This window comes from Alligator sinensis, unplaced genomic scaffold, assembly GCF_000455745.1.
Source record: "Alligator sinensis unplaced genomic scaffold, ASM45574v1 scaffold832_1, whole genome shotgun sequence".
NCBI lineage: Eukaryota > Metazoa > Chordata > Crocodylia > Alligatoridae > Alligator > Alligator sinensis.
The window spans coordinates 1,395,723-1,414,948 of NW_005842057.1; the positions used below are offsets into that span (position 1 = coordinate 1,395,723).

A 19,226-nucleotide genomic window follows, 5' to 3' on the forward strand; every position below is an offset into this window, starting at 1 on the left:
GCCTCCCTGCTCGACTGAAGTGGACAGCTTGGGCCAAGGCTAGCCAGCCCACTCTGCAAGGGGAGGTGCAAAGCATCCTGAGAAGCTGGGGGACTGTGAGTTAATTTGAATCTGGAGGTGATCTGGGACAGAAGTTCAATAAACCAATTTAACCTAACTCAGTTAAGTTTGATACAACATCCATCCAGATTTATCTTAAACCAGTTTCACCTATTTTGGAAGTGGTTTATGTGCACTAAACTTCTGTTATGTTACAGATTTAAACCAGATCTGTTTCTGATCACTTACACCAGTTTGTGTAATTTCTGTCTCTAGCCAATGAGACTAAATATTGCAAGTACTGATGGGTGGAACAGAAAAGTGCAGACCCCTTGATCAGCTTTTGGTTCAACTGGGTGTGTCTACACATACATTTACACCGGATTAAAGTTACTGCGGAGTAAATGGGAACAGGCCGGCATCTATACGTGCAAGCATTAAAGTCCCAAGTCAGTCCATGCACGCAGTCTTACTGTAAGGCGTCTACACATGCGTTACTGCGCAGTAACTAACCAGGTGTAAATTGCCACATTTACTGCTCAGTATGTGTGTACACATGTAGAGGTGTGCCCATACTGCTCAGTAAGTTTGGCTATTGCACAGTAAATGCACATGTGTAGGTGCACCCACTAGGTATCTTTTTTAAGATAGACTATTCTGTACTGTCTTTTATTGCTCAGACCTGATGAAGAATGTCTTGTATTTGAAAGCCTGTCTAACTCTTCCCAGCTATGCAGTTGGTCCAAGAAACGATTGGAATTCTAAGGATCCTAAGGAATTCTTTCCTCTCGCATAACTCCTGGACCATCCTGGCTACAATATCACTTTAACACCATCCTTTTAATATCAGTATTAACAATAATAATAACAACACTAACAATAATAACATAAACAATGATGATGATGATGATAGTAATAATGACAATGATAATAATAATAAATGAATATATACTATGCAGTAAAGTGAGTCAGGACTTGCAGGAGTCTTTAATCTCCCTTCCATGTTAGATAGTCCCTATTCTCTGAGTATGCAAACACATACATTTGGAGATCTTTCAAAAGGGCAGCAGCTGTTACACTTTAATTGTTATATGTGGCCAAGGCAGGTATAAGATAAATGATTCGAAGGGCAGAGCATAACCATGTAGACATGGCCTGCTTTTACTTGTCTTGAGCCATTAGTAAACAAAACAAAACAGTAGTAAATTCTGTTTCGGTGGGCAAAGAGTTAAATCACTCCTCAACAATCACCTTTCAGAAAATGACTTTTCTGAAAACAACCCCAACAAAGAGAAACACGTCACCGGATTAATAAGTGGTTCCAGTAGGTTAATACACATAATCTCACATCGGATGTAAGGCCTTTACAACTGACATCTGAGTCACAGATCTTCTGTTACAAAAGGGATTAGTGTGCAATCCTGTTTTCACTCATTTTTTTAATGCTCTAATGCCTGATAAACCTTATGTTGATTTTTACAGAGGCATAAAGGTCTACGATTGGCTTATTCTAGTGTAGAATATTAGCATTTTTGTATCGAGAAAGTAAATAAGGTTACTTTGCCTGCTATTGCCATTCTTCATAGAAAAAAAAATTGAACAGTTTGCTTCACTGATAATAAATTTGTTCCTCCCAATTAGGTAAAGTTTGGGTAAGTGCACTGCTTACATGCTGTATTTTTCTAAATACAGTATAACCTCATAAATCCAGCATCCTTGGGACCCAGCACCTGCTGGAAATTTGCAAATGCCAGGTTTTTGAAACTGGCTGTGAGGGAGGGAGTGAGGCTGGGGCAGGGGGAGGGGCACAGCGCAGCCCAGCGCCTGCAGGCAGGTGGTGGTGGCTGCTTCCAGGGCTGCAGCAGGGAGCAAAGCAGAGGGAACTGTCAGTGGATGCGGGGTGGGGAGGGGGTAGCCCTTACTTCTACGCACACCCTGGGAGGGTTGCGGGCTGGGGGGCTGTGATGGGCTCTTCCTGGGGTAGGGGGTGTAGCAGTGAGAGCTGCACCCCTCCTGCCCCACACCCACTGACAGCTCCCTCCACAGCTGGCATTGGCTGTTCCTGGACACGCTGCAGCAGGTGCTGGAGTGAGCGGGGACAAGCTGCGCCACGCCCCATGCTGCCCCGGGGCTCCGCTTGTCCCCACTCATCCCAGACCGTGGTGCAGTTGTTCCAGGAGCAGCCAACACCACCTGCCTGCACCAAACGGAGCCTGGGGGGGTTCGGGGCATGGCACAGCCCAGCAGCTGCAGGCAGCTGGCGTTGGCCGCTCCCAGAGCCACTGCAGAAGGGGATGGGGTGAGTGCGGAAAACCTGTGCTGTGTCCAGTGCCTGCCGGGGCTCCACTTGTTCCCGCTCACCCCAGTCAGTCCCTGCTGCAGCAAGAGCCATGTCTCCCCTGCCCTGCACCCACTGACAGTTCCCTCCACCACTGTAACTTTTGATTTCTCAGGGCTATCTTTACACTGAAGCTCAGTGACTTACACTAGGGTACTTCATGTGTCCACTCCACATGCTTACCAGTGCAAAAAGCAAGTTTTTTGGGAATATTTTCTATTGGTCCAGTAACTACATGGTTGGGAAAGCTAAAGCTAAACGTAAAACTTGTCTAACTTCTCTTCCAATGATATAATTGGACCAGTAAAAGATATCACCACAAAGGCTTCGCTTCTAGAGTAGTCCCTGGACCAGCATGACTACATACCAACCATATTACACCAGTGCAAAGGTAGATCACACCATTGTAAATGTGTTGTATGGCCATTGCACAGCCATGGACTTGTATTTTAGGATAAAAGGGCCACTATGTAATTCCAGTCTCAGAAGTCATTCTAGCTAACTATAGGGGGGGAAAAATCATGGGTCTAACTGAGCATATGCAGCCATCCTTTGAAGAGCATACCATGAACCTTTCTCTGCTGGTTGGAAACTGCTTGGAATAGTTGGGGTAAGAAATGTGACTAATTTTAAAACGGAGTTTGATCCATTTTGTGAAATGAGTCAGTGACCCAGAAGATCCCTGATAAACCTACGTTTCTCCCAATGCCATTTGGTAAGACTTATACTGGTGAAGCAATGAAATTCAAATTCAACAGCACTTGTACTCAAGGATTGTTCAAGGCTGCGACTGTGGCTGGTTCTTCTATGGGAGGATTGTTTCCCAGGCTTTATCTCTCCCTGCACAAACAGGCAGGATTTCTCACAATCTACCCCTAAATTTTCCTGTATCAGTTACCACAACTGTAAAACTGGATGTAAGCTTACTGATCTATTTCCAATGGGAACTGTAAAGAACAGTTAGGCTACATTTCTAACTTACTTTGAATACAAATTCACATGTACATTTTTTGTGTGAGTGTTCACAGTTCATCATATGATAAATGCAAATCCAACTTCTGTATATACAAAAGTCTGTGAAGGGTACAAGGCAAGGGTCTTGGCTACACTACAAGTGTCTCCTGGCAGAACTTTTGAGTGCATACACACTCAAAATTGTTCTGTGGGGGTAGAGTTACACTATATCTGCAAAGCAGGATAAGGCTTCTACCATCACCCAGCACCTAGTAGATGGTACCTTTCAGCTGTGCCTTCTGCCAGCTATAGAGGCCCCATCACTGGCTGGTGCCCTTCCCACTGGAGGCAGAACTGCTACAATGGAGTCCCACAAAGACACCAGAAGTGAATGAATTATACACGTGGAACTTCTGCTGGCGGAAGCAGACATAGACAAAGCTACGAAAAGGACGTGAAGAAACAAGAGACTCAACACAAAGCCTATATACTATGTAGCATGGATACACTGACCAGACAGTTTTAGAATCATAGAAAATAAGGGTTGGAAGGGACCTCAGCAGGTCATCTACTCCAACCCCCTGCACAAAGTTCCTGAAGTCAAGGACACACAACCATTTTCCTACTTATTAAAAAGGACATCCTTCTACCAAACACTTAAAGGAACATGCTGGTACTTTAAGCACCTCACTTTTCTAGAAATGGATTAAAATAAAAGTCATACGCAAACCACTTTGAAGCTGAGATCAGGATTTAAATTATCCTGTTTTCCCCATCTGTTTCAATGGGCCACGCCACAACCCTCTAAGTAAATATTCCCAGATATTTGGTAAATTTGGATCTGAACTTTGTAGTCCATTTATACCTTCAGTCATTAAGTATAAATGCTGAGAAGTGACCATTTATACAATGGTCTCTTCTCCCCTTGTATTACATCTACTTGTTTGTTTCTTGCTGAAGAATATTTTTTATGGGTTCCATCGATTTTCCACTCTTGCCAGTAAATTGTTAGGAGTGGCAACACGGATTAGAGTTGAACTAATCCCAAGGATAACCCCAACAGGAGGAAATTGAAAAGAATACTTAAACCAGGACCCATTTATTTAAAATGCAATGCTCACTGGAGAAGGAAGAAGAGGGGAGAGGTTACCAGTTCACGTATATTAGTGATGGTGGGGTTCCTCACACAGGTTGATTCTGTTAGTCTTTTCTAAGGAGTGTACTACTACAGTGGAAAGAGCAATCACCTTAGCCCCCACAGTGCCCACCTGCTGTGTTTTGCTAGAGGAAACCTTTAGGTTACTTTTCTTCCTTTGGCTCAATACCATTTCAAGGTTCTCAGCCAGGAAGTCTCATCTTTGAGTTATGTCACCCTTTTAAACCATATTAAATTTTCTACTCTGTCTGAATGACAATGATCTTTGTACATTTTATCTACTTCACCTTTTGGAAGATGTCTACTCAAAAGGAATGTAAATTGGTAGACAGTGAATTAAACTGATTTTAAAGCAGGTATAATCCTGGTACAGAAATGTTTCTAATAGTTTTGGAAGCTTCAAACAATAAAGCATCACATTAAATGACCACCATAACTTATCTATATTAGTAGAAATGTTAATGGCAAAAAGTGACAAGTCATTTTAAAGTATAGCTATCATTGTGGTAGGGAAATTTCAAGGAGAGAACTACTTTAATTAAATATTTCAATGTTATCACTTAACAGTAAAGCCCACTCAGTGCAGCACACTGTGGTCAACATGTTGTTCTGGGATACATACACAGAAACGTGACCCAAGTGAAAGGCCACTAGGCACATGCATTGATAGCACTTTTTTGGCCCCGTTTTCAAGGTAACTAAAAAGTAGAATACAGCTTTAACTTAACTGCTAAATAAAAATGAATCATGAAACAAGAGTGAGACCAAATGTGAAACTGGATGGAACAATAAACATTGCCAAACTAGTATGACCATGGACAGGCATTATATATATAGTGCTAAATATGCCCTTGTAGCACTATGAAAGTAGAGGAGATGATTATATATACTGCCTACCATGATCTTAAAATGACAGAAGTGCTTCAAAAATTATCCTGGATGAAACAGGAACTTTTCTATAATACTATGCTTTGTAGTACCCCATCTAACTTCTGTTCACTGCACTGGAGAACTACAAGGAGCCTACAGACCCCAAGCATCCCACAGTGCTCCTACTTCCCCCCACCCACCCAAAGGCAGGGGGAAGGAGAGTGGACAGTTGAAGCCCCAGGGAGTACAGCCTGCTTGCTCCCCCAAGAACCAGTCCATCATTGAGCATGGGATCAGGACTAGGCTTGCCTGCTGTGAACAGTCCTGGCTGTGAACAGAGTCTGCTTGCTGTGGGCGAGCCCAGTCCCACTCCTGTGCTCACTGACAGATTCCACGTCCCCAGTGGCACTAAGAAACAGAGCCACAGAGCTGAGAGCAATCCTCTGTCATCTGCTAGATGGAGGGCAGTGCCTTCACAGTGACTTCATAGCACTCCAGCAAGGGGGCTCTACACATCTGTCAACGCCTTGTACACTATATTTTGCAGCACTTTGAAGTCTGACTTGTGCCACTACCAATTCATGTCTGTCTGGGGTCTAGAAAACTCCACTTAAAAAAATCCTCTCTCCCAGTCCATCCCCGACCCCCCACCCTGGGGCACAAAAATACACCAGGAAACTGACTGAATCATTTTGTAAGGCTAAACCTTGAGGAGTGCTGTCAAAGTTGCCTCTTAAATGTGTATAGAAGTTCAGTGGCAAGTTTCTGTTATCATAATATTTGCTGAATCAGCACAGAAAATATTTAGTGGGAAAGGGAGTGATATGGAAGTTTTCATTTATTTAATACAGAGGGATTATTGCCTTCTTACCCTGTAATGTTCATATGCTGCCAAAATTATGCTGGCCTATTTAGCTGCCACGTCAAATTGTAAATACATGAAAAGATTGCTGTATATGATCACTTGTCAGGACCTTTCAGTATAACTGCTTTCCCAGTTTATCCCCTGTATCTTCTTCTAAGCTGAATTCCATTTTGTTATTTTCTGCCTGTGTTTTTTATCTCTCCTGGGCCTTTTATAATAGTTTTCTGCTCTGATTCCTTTAACAGAATCTGCATATTCCATTAATTTGCTACAGGCTTCCACTTCCAGATCATTACAAGCAGAACTGCTGCACACAATTAAGGGGTCTAAGTTTTTCCATCATCAAACCCTATTTTTAGCTACTTATACATTTGCCAAACTTTAGCTGGTCTGCCTGAAATTTTCAGCACCAGGTGTTTGCCTTAGGCTGATTTTTTTCTGAACATTTTGTCAAAATATTTCTCAGAACACGGCTAGCTAAAATACATTGTGTTAAAAAAAAAAGTGACACCCATTGCATTCAGAAGCCTCCCACCTTTGGAGCAGCCTTAAACTTTGCCAAGAGTATCTGCTCTGGAGTTAGAGAGATACATTTTGCTGTCCCCAGGGAAGTTTACCTTCTTTTGGCTGAATTATAGGACTCTGAGAGTCTCCACCTGAACATGTGGAATGGATATTTGTTAGAGTTTAGCAGAGGTATTCTCTGAAGATTCTGCCTATGTGGCAAATATTTCCAGTCAAATCAGGATTTTTCCTACCATGCCTCGGAGTCACCCAGTTGAAACAGGGGCAAAAGGAAGCTAGAGTACAAAGGTAAGAGGGGCAAGCTAACCAGGATGAACCTAGAGAAGGCAGGGCAGACAGATCTGAAGGGGACAGAGGCAATATCAGCAGCACACTGGTGAGAAAAGAGGAAAAAGGAAAATAAAGATTTATTACAGCACATGCTTCTCCAGAAGTTAGGATTGAAAACAGGCTTCCTGAATACATTAATTTATGATGCAAAGAAGTTTGTTTAGCAGGACCTGTTCTTCAGTAAATCTTTGCTGCAAATCTTTCATGCTTGTAGAGAGGAATTGGCAAGCTTTTGCCACCATAGGCCATTGCTTGTGACTCAGCCCCCTACCTCCCACTTTCTTGGAGATCAGCAGATACTGCAAAGGGAATAGATAGAAAAGGGAGGTACTAGCACCCTAGGGTTTTCACCTCTGTTTCAGCAGAGAGAATAAACTGAACACTACAGGCAGTACAACACTAAATATGACTCCTCTGCTACCATGGCTGGAGCATGTTGCTGATAGTCTGAGCTTCCACAGGCTGGATGTAGTCTCTTTGTGGGCCAGATCTGGCCCACAGGCCACAAGTTGTTGACTTCTGTTCTTGAATCTTAGGGTGGGATTCACAAAAAAGTATATGGGCATTTATAAATGTGCTCTGGGGAGGGGTACACTTTAATTAGCACAGCTCCAAGAGCAACACTAATTAAAAGCACCCGGAGCGTCACGTGTATCAGCGTCCCTACACTGAAAAATGGTGGCGGGGCGCTTTAAACTAAAGCTCATCACCCCGCTACCATTTTTCAGTGGGGGGGATGCTGATACATGTAACACTGGATTCTGCTGGAGTGCAGTAATTACCACACTCCAGCAGACTCAATTGAGCAGCCTCCCTGCATGTATATAGGAGCCCTCTGTGCTGCTGCACCTAAAATGGGACCTAGGTGAAATTTAGGTGCCTAGGTTTAAGAAGTGATGCACAGAAACTCTATCTTGCTAAAGCACCTGAGACCCATCTTTAGATGCCTAAAATTCAGCAACTACATGAGCCCAGAATGAGTTCATTTTGGCTTAGCCAAGCTTCTAGGTGCCTATGTCCTATATAAGCCCTTTTGAGATTCACCAGCTAGACAGCTCTGCACCTGACCAGCCCAATCCAGCAAATGACTTTATGCCTCATTTAGCACCACAAGGTTCAGCACTTTCCTTGGAAAGCTTTCTCTGGTGGTGTTGAGCAAATTCTGTTAAAAGCCCAATAGCCTGGTGGATAGATAAGTCATCCAGGAAGTGGGGGGCCTGGTTTCTAGCTGAGGGGGGTCAAACACATATCTCTCACCTCCCAGAAAAATGCTGATTGGTCTGATCCTGGACAAGCACCAATTTCCAGGAAAAAAGCAAATACTCCATGCTCAAAATGGGAGCTCTGAACTATACTAATGGTCAAGGAGCCACTTGGCAGAAACTAGCCTGTGCTTTGACATGTGACATGTCATGAAGAGCAAACTACACCTCTGACCCCTTCCTTGGTCTGCCTGTATCCACCTCTATCAGGAAGTGATGGCCTCTCACCATCTTGTGATCTGGGGTAGACTTGTGATTCTCTTACTTATGGCCCTGTGGTTTGGAGTATAAACCCTTTGGACCAGTTATGGTTCTTCAGCAGGTCTTACAGTATAAGGCGCCTACAAGCCTTCCCTTTAGGCATTGTGACTAGTAGTTAATACACTAACCAAACAGCCTTTCCAAAACAAAGTATTGCTTAATTGTACCTGGAGGAACAAAACTGAAGTCAGGGGTGCTAGGAATGCTCAAAGCAGCCTGCCGAATTGGGCTGGTCATGGCACAGAGATGCAGAATACCTAGTTAGTGGAGCTCTATAAAAGGGATCTTAACACAGCAGAACCATCATGGGTAGGCTTATCTTCCCCTTTGGATGCTTAGAAAAGCCCCCTATGTGCAGAGCCCCTCCATGAGCAGCTCCTGATAACTGCCTCCCCATCTTTTTTCAACTCTTTCAGTCCTTTTGATCAGTCTGTTCCCATCCTCAGCAAAACAACTGCATAATTTTGCCAGGAGCCTGCAGACAGCATCCTTACTGCTAATAACTCAGATATTATTCCTTAACCTGATGCCCTATTTGTCAGGAGGTGTCTTAACTGGATCCATTGCTAATATCTTCCTGCTGGTTTCTTGACAGCTCAAGAATTAACGAACCCCCACTATGCATACAATACATATTCTAAAAAAAAAGTCACATGGCAAACATTTCCCATGACCTGCACACACACAGCTTCCACTCATGTTCCTTCACAAGGCGAAAAATGACTCCCACTCTCTCTCACCAGTGCATCTAAGCATTTCAGAGATATTTAGGCCATGCTGCTACTGTTCTACCAAGCTGCCCACAACCACCCAACACAATGCAAGTGCAACTGTCTGTATTGCACTTCTACCACAGGGGAGCTTTTGTGACAGTGCAGAAAGATGCAGGATTTCATTCTAGTGACCCAGGTCTGCCCTAGTTTATAGATTTGTAAGGAAAAGAATGTATATACTCTCTTATGGTAGCAAATTTATTCCTTGTTAAAAGGACATTAAAACATGCATGTTCATCTTTCCCAAGGGGTGAATTCTAATGTGAAGGAAACTGAAGCACTGAAGACACAGACAGGACAGGACCAAAGTGCCCTTAAAATATCCTTGCATGTGCCTTTCTCCTACTGCTCTAGAGTAGCAAGCCTGGTCCTGAAGCCCAGTCTCTCCAGCCAGTTAAAACCAACTTGCAGTATCGAAGCTGGGCAATTTTTAATTTTTTTTTAAATTAAGCTGCCTAAAAAATCCCTTTAATATCAGATTTAGGGACTCATTTCCACATTCCATATTCATTCTATCCTCTTAAGCTGTAATAGGCCTCCTCCCACACCAAACCTGGTATTGGCCTATGTGCTTAATGCCTGTACTTCCCTACTCCGTTTTCCTGAAATAACATCACTAGTACAGTATTGTCACTGATGGCAGACCTTAAATCAGGTGCCAGGATTCCTGCTACCGTTGTTCAGAAGGCCTGATCCAGAAACCACTGAAGTAAATGGCAAGTTTCCACTGACTTCTAAGTGTTTTGGAGCTGGCTCACAGTGAGCTAGTAAGGAAGTCGAACAGTCAGAGGTATAACAGCAGTTCTGCACTCTAGATGGTGCAGGTGTCACACCCATAGCAGCGAGCTGCCAGAAATGATGCAGTGGCTGGGAAAGTGGCAGTTGCTATTTTGTGCCCCTTCCCCACAAGTTGGCACCTGGGGCTGGTGCCCCAGTCCTTGCACTTTAGTCACTGCCTATCACTCTCCCACTCCCCCTGCAGCTGCTGAAGCAGCTGGAGTCTCTGGAGTGTGGCAGCACAGCAGGCCAAGCCAGGCCGGTGAGCCTGCTGCCTCCATGGCAGCAAAGAGGAGCAGGGAACTCATACTGCACACACAGCAGCAGCAAGGGGGAGCTCATTCTGTCCATGTGGTTGGGAGCTCTGCTGGCTGTGTGGTGGGAGTGCTGGGGAGCCCCTGCCGCCTGAGCATGCAGCATACATGGTGTGCAGCTCTGGGCTTGCAACCAGTGCACCATGCAGCCCCCTGTTTTAAATGGCATGAAGTTCATCCGCTGGCATTCATTTTACAAGGTAGGTTACTTAGTATTCACAGAACAAACTGAATGCTGTTCTGGTTTCCTGCAGATTGCTACTGCTTTGGGTGTAGTACATTAACAAAAACCTATAGATTCTAATCTAGAGTATAGAATTATATACAACGCATTAAACACTGAAAACTAACATACTTGTGCTAGGGGTATAGTAGGATTGCCATATTGTTTTAGAAATACTAATATACTGCACCAGCAAGGCCCTCCTATCGCAAAAAAGCTCTGCTTTCCTCTGGTATAGTAAAATCACTGGTCACAAGAGTTGACTAGTAAGCTGTAAAGGTACTGATGACATGTTATTGAGTTAAATGTATCTACATTTGGGGCTTATGCTCGTATAGCTGCTTCAGTAATTGGTCCAAGGTCCTTTAGCAAGGAAGTGGCAAATGTTTTGTGCTCTAGGTATAGAGGGGATGCAATTTCTGCCTGGAAGACCTTATGGCTAAAATTAAAATTTGTAAGTCTTGACTCCAAGTTGTTTCAAGTGCATTTAAATCACAAGACAGACTGCCTCCTACAGAAATATGCAAGTCAAAATAAAATTAAAATGGTCACGTGCCATGCAAGAAGCTGTACTATAAATGTACTCATCTAATGGAAGGAGTATTTTGGACAGTAGTTACTTACCTACGATGAGTAAGAAAACTACCGCTGACATGTCCTGAGCCATCACATCCTGGAGTCGGACATGACATACCTTCCGTCTTCACTGACTTCCAAGAGAACTGTGAGCCATTTAAGTACCCATCCTTTTGCCTTTTGGCAGCTAGCGGGCACCCTGATGCACTGCGATGGGATGCATATTTTCCAGTTATATGACCCTGACCATCACAACCAGGAACTGGACATCTGGATAGCAGATAGATGAGATAAACTTTATTGTCTTGCCATCATATACCTGGTAGCCTCTACAACAAAGTCAAAATAAACCTGACATGAAAAAAAAAGAAAAATCATGCTCTAAAAAAATCTAAGATTCCCCTTATGGAATACTGTGAAGCATCAGGCTAAAAGAGCTTTGTTAATCTGAAAAAAAAGATATGTAGCTCTTCGGTTCATCAATGACAGAGATACTAATCAATGGCAAAGCCCCAGGCTTGTTCGGTTACAAGAGACATTGTGAGATAGATACATGTTTGAAATGTAGATGTTCATCATGGCATATACCACACTGGATACCACTACTGAGCTTCAGTGACCACATAGTGAAATTTGCTACAAAAACTCTAAATTTTTAAAGTCTTACTTAGTAAAATTCTAGGTTCTGTTTTAATGTGTATATAAAAACTAAAGGGACTAATTTGCAGTTATGGTAATGTGTTCAACTTAGGTATCAGTTATACTCTTGCCCCATTTAGCACTAAGAAGTTAGGTAAAAGATCATGGGCCAGATTTGCAGAGATGATAAACAACCAGAAATGTTATTGGGCAGCGTGCTGAGTGCCTTTCACATTCACTGATTATGTTGCTATTAGAACCTCACGGGACAGGGTCCAGAGATGTCAATCAAATTAGTTTTTGGTGGTCATCAGGTGCACGGTCTTTCTCATGATTTGTTCCCATATATATAAAGGGCCCTGCATATTTTTAAGAAGATATTTAATTACCAATGTTAATAGGGGCAGCTTTCAATATTAACTATTTAAGAAATTGAATTTACTATTCAGTGTGTTGCTGTTTGAGTATGTTTTATATCTTAGGAAACTGAAGCAATCAGTTTCATACTCTGGTTATCCTGCTCTGAAACAAGGCTGCAATATTTGGAATCTAATCCTGGAAGGTGCTGAGAAGTCTCAATGGGAGCTCAGATCACTGTACCTTGCAGAGAAACACAGGCCAACATATTCACACTTGCCTAAAGTTATGCAGAACTTTTGGCAGAGGTGATATCTTTTACTAGACCAACTAAATAGTTGCAAAAAATTTGTTTTTATTTCTTGCCTAAAGTTAGGCACTTGCTTTCATTTCTAGACACCTAAACTATAAGGTTTGATTTTCAGATGTAATCATGCACGCTGTTTCTTTCTTTTTCCCATTAAATACTTTGTTCTGTATAATCATAGTTGGCCTACAGTATTTTCTTACTCTTAAAAAAGAGAATGATGACGTTTGGGGAGGCAGGTGTTTAAGTGATTTTTGCATTTCACATTAAAAGAAGCATTCAGAGGGTCAGATCTTCCCTCAGTATGAACCAACACAGCTCCTCTGACTCATAGACTAGTTACTGAACTCAATGGAGCTACTCTGCAGTGGCATAACTAGGGTGGATGACGAAGGCAGCTGCCCCAGGCTCTGATTTGTGTGTGTAGGAGGGAGTGGGTATGGGGCAGAAAAATATGGCTGCTACTGCAACCATGCAAACACACAATTGGCGTAGCACCAAATGGAAGTCATTGCTGCAAGTAGCAGCTGCGCCATGTGCTCTGGCCATGTCATGACACCTCTCTTATTCTGATTTATAGTGCAGAATCATATACTAGTGTACCATGATTGAAAACAACTAAACATAGGTCATGTGCTTCAGCGTACCTTTCTTCTTGAATTACTGTGACAAACACAACAAAGTTCAAGGTAAAAAAAGTAGATGTACCTGATCTCATAAAACACATAAAGGCCATTTGGACTAAATTTGTACTTACCTAATTGGCTCTTGATCTTCTTTGTCTTCCTTGCTTTGTGCTATCCTGATTCCACTTTTCTTTGCTCGTGGACAACCTGAAAGACTGAATGAAGATAATATTTTACAGCATAATTCCTTATTTTTTTATAATTTTAACAAGGGGATCTATAAAGGTGTATTCTTTCCACATGAAATACTAGTAGCTAGACTCTGCTTTTTTGTTTTCAATAGTATTAGCTCAGGTAATTTAAAGAGTAGAGATAGCTGGCAATACATAACCACAAGGGGAATCCAAGTATCTATGTTTGTGATAGCAGGCTGGGACTTGGAGTACTGTGCAGGCTACACACAGAAAGACCTTGAGGAGACAGATAAAGTAGGTATTACAGTCTGTGTCTGATGATCCATCCAGCTGACATAGCAATAGAAGACTCCAAAAATAGTAGGATCCACAGTTTTATGACCAGAAAGATAGTACATTTGTTCTGGTTGTGAAAGAAGGAAAATAAAATGAAAAAAACAGGAAGGATCTTTGGTTCTATTGAGGAGGGCTAACTGAAATCACTGTCATTCGAAATCTTTTAGTGCAGGGGTGGCCAACCTGTGCTATGGGTGCCACAGGTAGCATGGGCAACCTCTGTGTGTGGCATGCAGCAGCCTGGGGAGGGGACAGGAAGTACAATGATAGGTATGGCAGAGAGCAGAAAGCAGAGCATCAGATCAGGCAGACAGTACAGAGTATGGAACAAAGTGGAGCAGCAGCTTGGGCTGAGAATGTAGGGCAGGGAGCAGAAAGCTGAGCAGCAGACCAGGTAAGGGGAAAAGATCGGACTGGCACTTCGGGAAGTATTCCAAGTTCACAAAGGAAAGGTGAAAATCTAATATAGACATCAATAGTTAGCTGGTAAAACTAGCATTTATTAGACACTAAAATGTGCTCAGCACATTACCAGATGCAAAGGATTTCTCTGACCGCAGACTGCATAAGTTATTTTTTCCATATAAAGTATAGGTAATGTGAAAATGAATAGATTTTACTTGCAGCTATGCTGAAAAAGTCTGGGAACACCAGAATAACTATTCAAAGAGTTGAAAATTATTTTTATGTACATTGGGAACACAACTTTGTACATCCAAAACTGATGCTTAATCTTAAATTTAAATGTTTTTCAACTTAAGTATACGGATATGAAAGGAGATATTAACTGAAGAGACAGACAAGCATCTAAACACCTTTGAAAGTTATGACGAGAGACAAATATTGCTACAAGTGAAAACTGAGACACAAAGCCAAGAGGAGTATTAAATGGTCTATTTCCATCAGAGTGAAAAGTTAAGAGTGGGATTCCTCAAGGTTCCATCCTAGACCATGCGTTTTTTATATAATAATTATAATAAATTATAATTATAATTATAAAATTCTTACAAACGGAGGCAAGTGATAAGGCAGCAAAATCTGCAGATAATAGAAATGTTATATGAGTCTGTTAAGACCTGAGAGGACTGTGAGGAATTTGAGACCTAAACAAACTAGGGTAAAGAGCAACACAACTGCAAATGAAATTCTGAATTGATAAATACTAGGTAAATTATATTAGAGGGAAAAAATAGTTTACACTTTACATGGTTTCAATTTAACTGCATCAGCTCAAGAAAAGGACCTAGCCCTCATGATTGATAGTTCAGTGAAGACCTCTATTCAGTATACAGCTGTGGTCAAAGACAGCTAAAAGGACGTTAGATTATATAAGGAATGGAATTGTAACAAAGCATAAGAACACAATAATGACTCTATCCATCTCATTGACAATACTGTTTGCAGTAGTCATCACCCAGTTGCAAAAAAGCATATTGCAGAACAAGGGGATGATAAAAGAAGCAAGGTAAGAATGAACAGAGACCTGAAAAAATGAGCAAAAACTGAAAAGATTTGGAATATTTACCTTAGAAGTGAGATGATTAAGAAAGGTTTGTCCACATGAACAACAACAGGAACAATTGCATTAAAAGGTGAAAATTTTAAAACCAATAAAGGCAAATACTTTTCTACAAAATGTAGATTAAGCTGTATAACTCACTGCCCATCATTGAGGCCAAGATCTTAACAAGATTCCAGGAGGTATTAAATATTTATGATGATATCAAGAATATTCAAAGGTAGAATTGGTGCTAACAAAACTTGTAAGGAAGGGATATACAAGTCTCGTGCTTCCAGGGTTAAGCAAATGTCTAATTCTTCATAGAAAGAGAACTAGTACAGTTGTACATCATCCCAAACCAATCTTCTAGGATCCTTATACCTTCCTCTGAAGTACTTCACTCCTCTGAAGTACCTGGTGCTAAACATGTTGGTCCTGGGGCCAGATTTGTTCAATATGGTCATTAACAATCTGGAAGATGTGATGGATTGCATCCTTAGTAAATTTGCGAGTGGCACCAAGCTGGGAGGACTAGTAGATATGCTGGAGGGTAGGACTCAGGTAGGATTCAGAGTGGCCTAAACAAATTAGAGGATTGGGCCAAAAAAATCTCATGAGGTTCAACAAAGACAAGTGCAAAGTCCTGCACTTAGGACAGAAGAATCCCATGCACCACTACAGGGTTGGGACCAGCTGAGGGTTACACTCATATTCAGAAGCTGAATATGAGTCAAGTGTGCCCTTGTTGCCAAGAAGGCTAATAGCACACTGGGCTGCATTAGTAGGAGCATTGCCAGCAGATCGAGGGAGGTGATTATTCCTCTCTATTCTGCACTGGTGAGGCCACATCCTAGTGAAGTAATAATTGTTGTTACTGGGCAGCCCTGGGTGCATCTACATGTGATGCTATGTCGCCGTAGCAATATGCTACGGCGACATAGCATCGACGAGCACAAACTGTGATGCTGCAGATATGGTGCTGTAGCAAGGTACTCCCTCAATATAGCACAATGCTACAGCAATGTAGCAGCTAGAAATAACCGTGTGCCACCACCGTACAAAAGGAAGTACTAAATGAAAGTTCAGTAACGACAGCACCATAGGGGCATGTGTAGACGTGCCTAGTGATATTTACACATAGTCTTCATCACAATATCAGACTAAAGAAAAGATGCCTCAATGAATGATTTACCTCTTTCTTCATAAGCAATCAATTTAATTATCACACACTTATTGGTATGTTTGTGCATTATCTTACTATAATAGGATTTTGAAAATGTGAATCATGATTTATTAGCAAATGCAAGACCTTTCAGGTTCCTTAGTACATTTCAAACACACAATTCTGGAGGTATGTTGTTTTTTTTTAAACAGCATGTTCCTTAAGAAAACACTTTTCAAATATGAGCCTTTGTTTTAGCGTTTTACTCTATTGTAACTAACAGCTATTACAGAGTAAACATATTTATTTCATTTTTTTATGACAGACTAATTCCTTATAATTTAAGACAGAGGATGACAGGCGACGTTCAGCCCTGAACTATGCAAGTATAACTTCAACTTCTTGAATTGCCTCATTAACTTAAATGGACTTGCACATGATTATACCAGGGCTAAATTTTGGTTCATGTATTCATGGGCTTAATATTCAGCAGGCATTTTAAATACGAATCATGCCCAGACATTTTAACAGACAGTTAGACAATTGTACATCATTCAGATATTTGGAAGAGTTTTTAAAAGTTTTATCAAGTTTAAAGAAAAATGTTACTTTAACCCAGATTTAAAAGGATTAAAATAATATATATTTTCAGGGAGGGATGTAAAAATACTAGACAGACTGGAAGTCTACCACACATAACAATTCTTAAAGGTTTAGGTTATCAGTTCATTATTTCTTTCATCAATATACACTGACTATGCAATTGTATATATTTTAGTAGCCATCCTGCCAGATCTCACAGGCTAAGTAATGTTGGAACAACTCAGCACATAGACTTGATATCTCTAGGGAAAATCAGTAGGCTTGGGGATTCAGTAGGCAGAACTCTTTCCAGTGCTTCTTTTTGTGTCTGAAAACATGGCTTTCTAGGGGAGGTGAAATCAGAGTCATTGAGCCTTGCGGTCACTAAACCCCAGTGACCCAGACAAATAAAAGATGTATTTACATACACACACCCACACATATACAAACACCTATTTTACTTCCTGGCATATGCAGGGCATGCAACAAAACAAATGAAACCATGGTCTAAACCAGTCTCCCTAATCTAAATTAGGAAAACACGATTGGTCAAATACACAAAAAATTGGATCAATCTGAGTAGCACTGTAAAACACGCATTCCCTCCACCCCATTCATAATATAATGCATTGGATTACCACGTAAAACTCCATATTAATGCTAGAAAGCACTGGAGTAACTGCTGAGACACAATAAGGAACATGAGCATTTCCAGTTGTATTCTAAAACTCTGGATTGCCCCACCACAGATGTACCTTAAAGTGTGAGATTATCCCCAGACAATGGTCAAATCCCCGAGGAGCAGATGTTTTATATTATTAATGCCTGTTTGTATAGTATAGATGATTAACACCAGTGGTGTCTGTTTAAAAGAGAGATTCAAATTAGTGTTCCTGCTGGAAGCACCAGGAGAACAAAATAGAGGCATAAATGCACTAAAATGAGTGTGGGAGGGAAGAATCAGCTACGGGCAGTTGAAATACTGAAAATCTGATGCATTTGTCCTGGACAGCCCATTTATCAATCAACTGATCCCTAATTCTTCACAGAGCAGGGACTGCCTACAGGAGCAGAGACATGGGATGGATATAAACCCAGAACACAAGAGCAAAACCCTTTTAAAAACAAGTTGACCTCAGGATAAACCCAAGAATCTGGGTGCCTTATGTTAAAGAAAATTTTTAAAAAGTTGGGCTGTGGCCTCAGCCTTTTTTTTCTACATTAGCTGGTAGGATTGTTTGATGCACACTGGGAAACAGTCTGCCTTATCTGAGTGAGCTGAACAGCCTGTACCCTCCCTTACATGCCAGCGAGGTAGGAGAGGACTGGTCCACCTATCTGATATTTTAACTCTTGGCTCTGTCTGCATTGAGTCCTGTGTGACACACAAATTTCATAAACCCATAAACAGGGGGCATATCTACATGAGATGTTTACATGAGAACTCAATCTATAAAAAGATGTCTTGGGTAGCAAGGGCATAGAGATACTGTACAGAGGGAGGTCATGCCTGTACCCCTGTCTCTCACTATGCAAGTCCTGAATAGTAAAACAACTGTTTATAAGAGAATCTGTTCACCCAGGACTACTGAAGTAGACTTACAATGGTTTAAATAGGACACAGGTGCTGCAGAAATGCACACAGGGGGCATGTCTACATGAGATGTTTACTGTGGAGTAGACTAATTAGCTCTTCATTAAATGTCTCGGTGACTACATGTGCAGAGCTATTAGGCTGGAGTAAGCTAATAAACTCGGTAGCGGGGTAGTACCTATAAATACAAGTACTGTCCTGCTGCAGAGTTTTTTATTCCAGCTCTTCTGCAGCAGGTTGAGATGGGTCAGAGCAGCCCTGGGCTGGCAGGCTGACCCCTCCCTGGGACCCCTGCTCTGACCCAACTTAATGTGCTGTGGTCCTGGGCGCATGTATAAATGCAGTACCTGGGAGCAAAAATCTCTGGCATGATAAGCACCAGAGTTTATTGTGTCACTTTGATACGTATGTGTAGACCTGCCCAAGGTAATTATACATTTTCTAAACATCACACGGTGGAGCTATGCACTAACTCACCACTGTCCAGGGTGGCAGGGGAATAGGAGATGGAGTATGTCTTTTTGGAAACCCAGTGGCCACAAATAGCTCTGGAAAATGTCCTCAAAGATCATTGTCTCTATTTTCAGGATTGAAATATGTCACAGATGAGGGCAGGGATGTCCTTCATCTCACTTGTAGGTTTAGGTGCATTTCGTTTGCCCAAA

At 41.8% G+C, this 19,226-nt stretch overlaps 1 protein-coding gene across 3 annotated transcripts in view; it reads right to left on the bottom strand.

Moving 5' to 3' along the window:
- MYT1L (myelin transcription factor 1 like) overlaps positions 1–19,226 on the bottom strand; it is a 171,694-nt gene that overhangs the window by 21,433 nt on the left and 131,035 nt on the right. For all 3 annotated transcript variants that reach the window (XM_025203388.1, XM_025203387.1, XM_025203389.1), the window contains exons 15-16: positions 13,324–13,407; positions 11,312–11,533 (exon numbers count right to left, since the gene is read on the bottom strand). In XM_025203388.1, the coding sequence (XP_025059173.1) occupies positions 11,312–11,533; positions 13,324–13,407 (306 nt within the window). The remainder of the gene's footprint in view (positions 1–11,311; positions 11,534–13,323; positions 13,408–19,226) is intronic.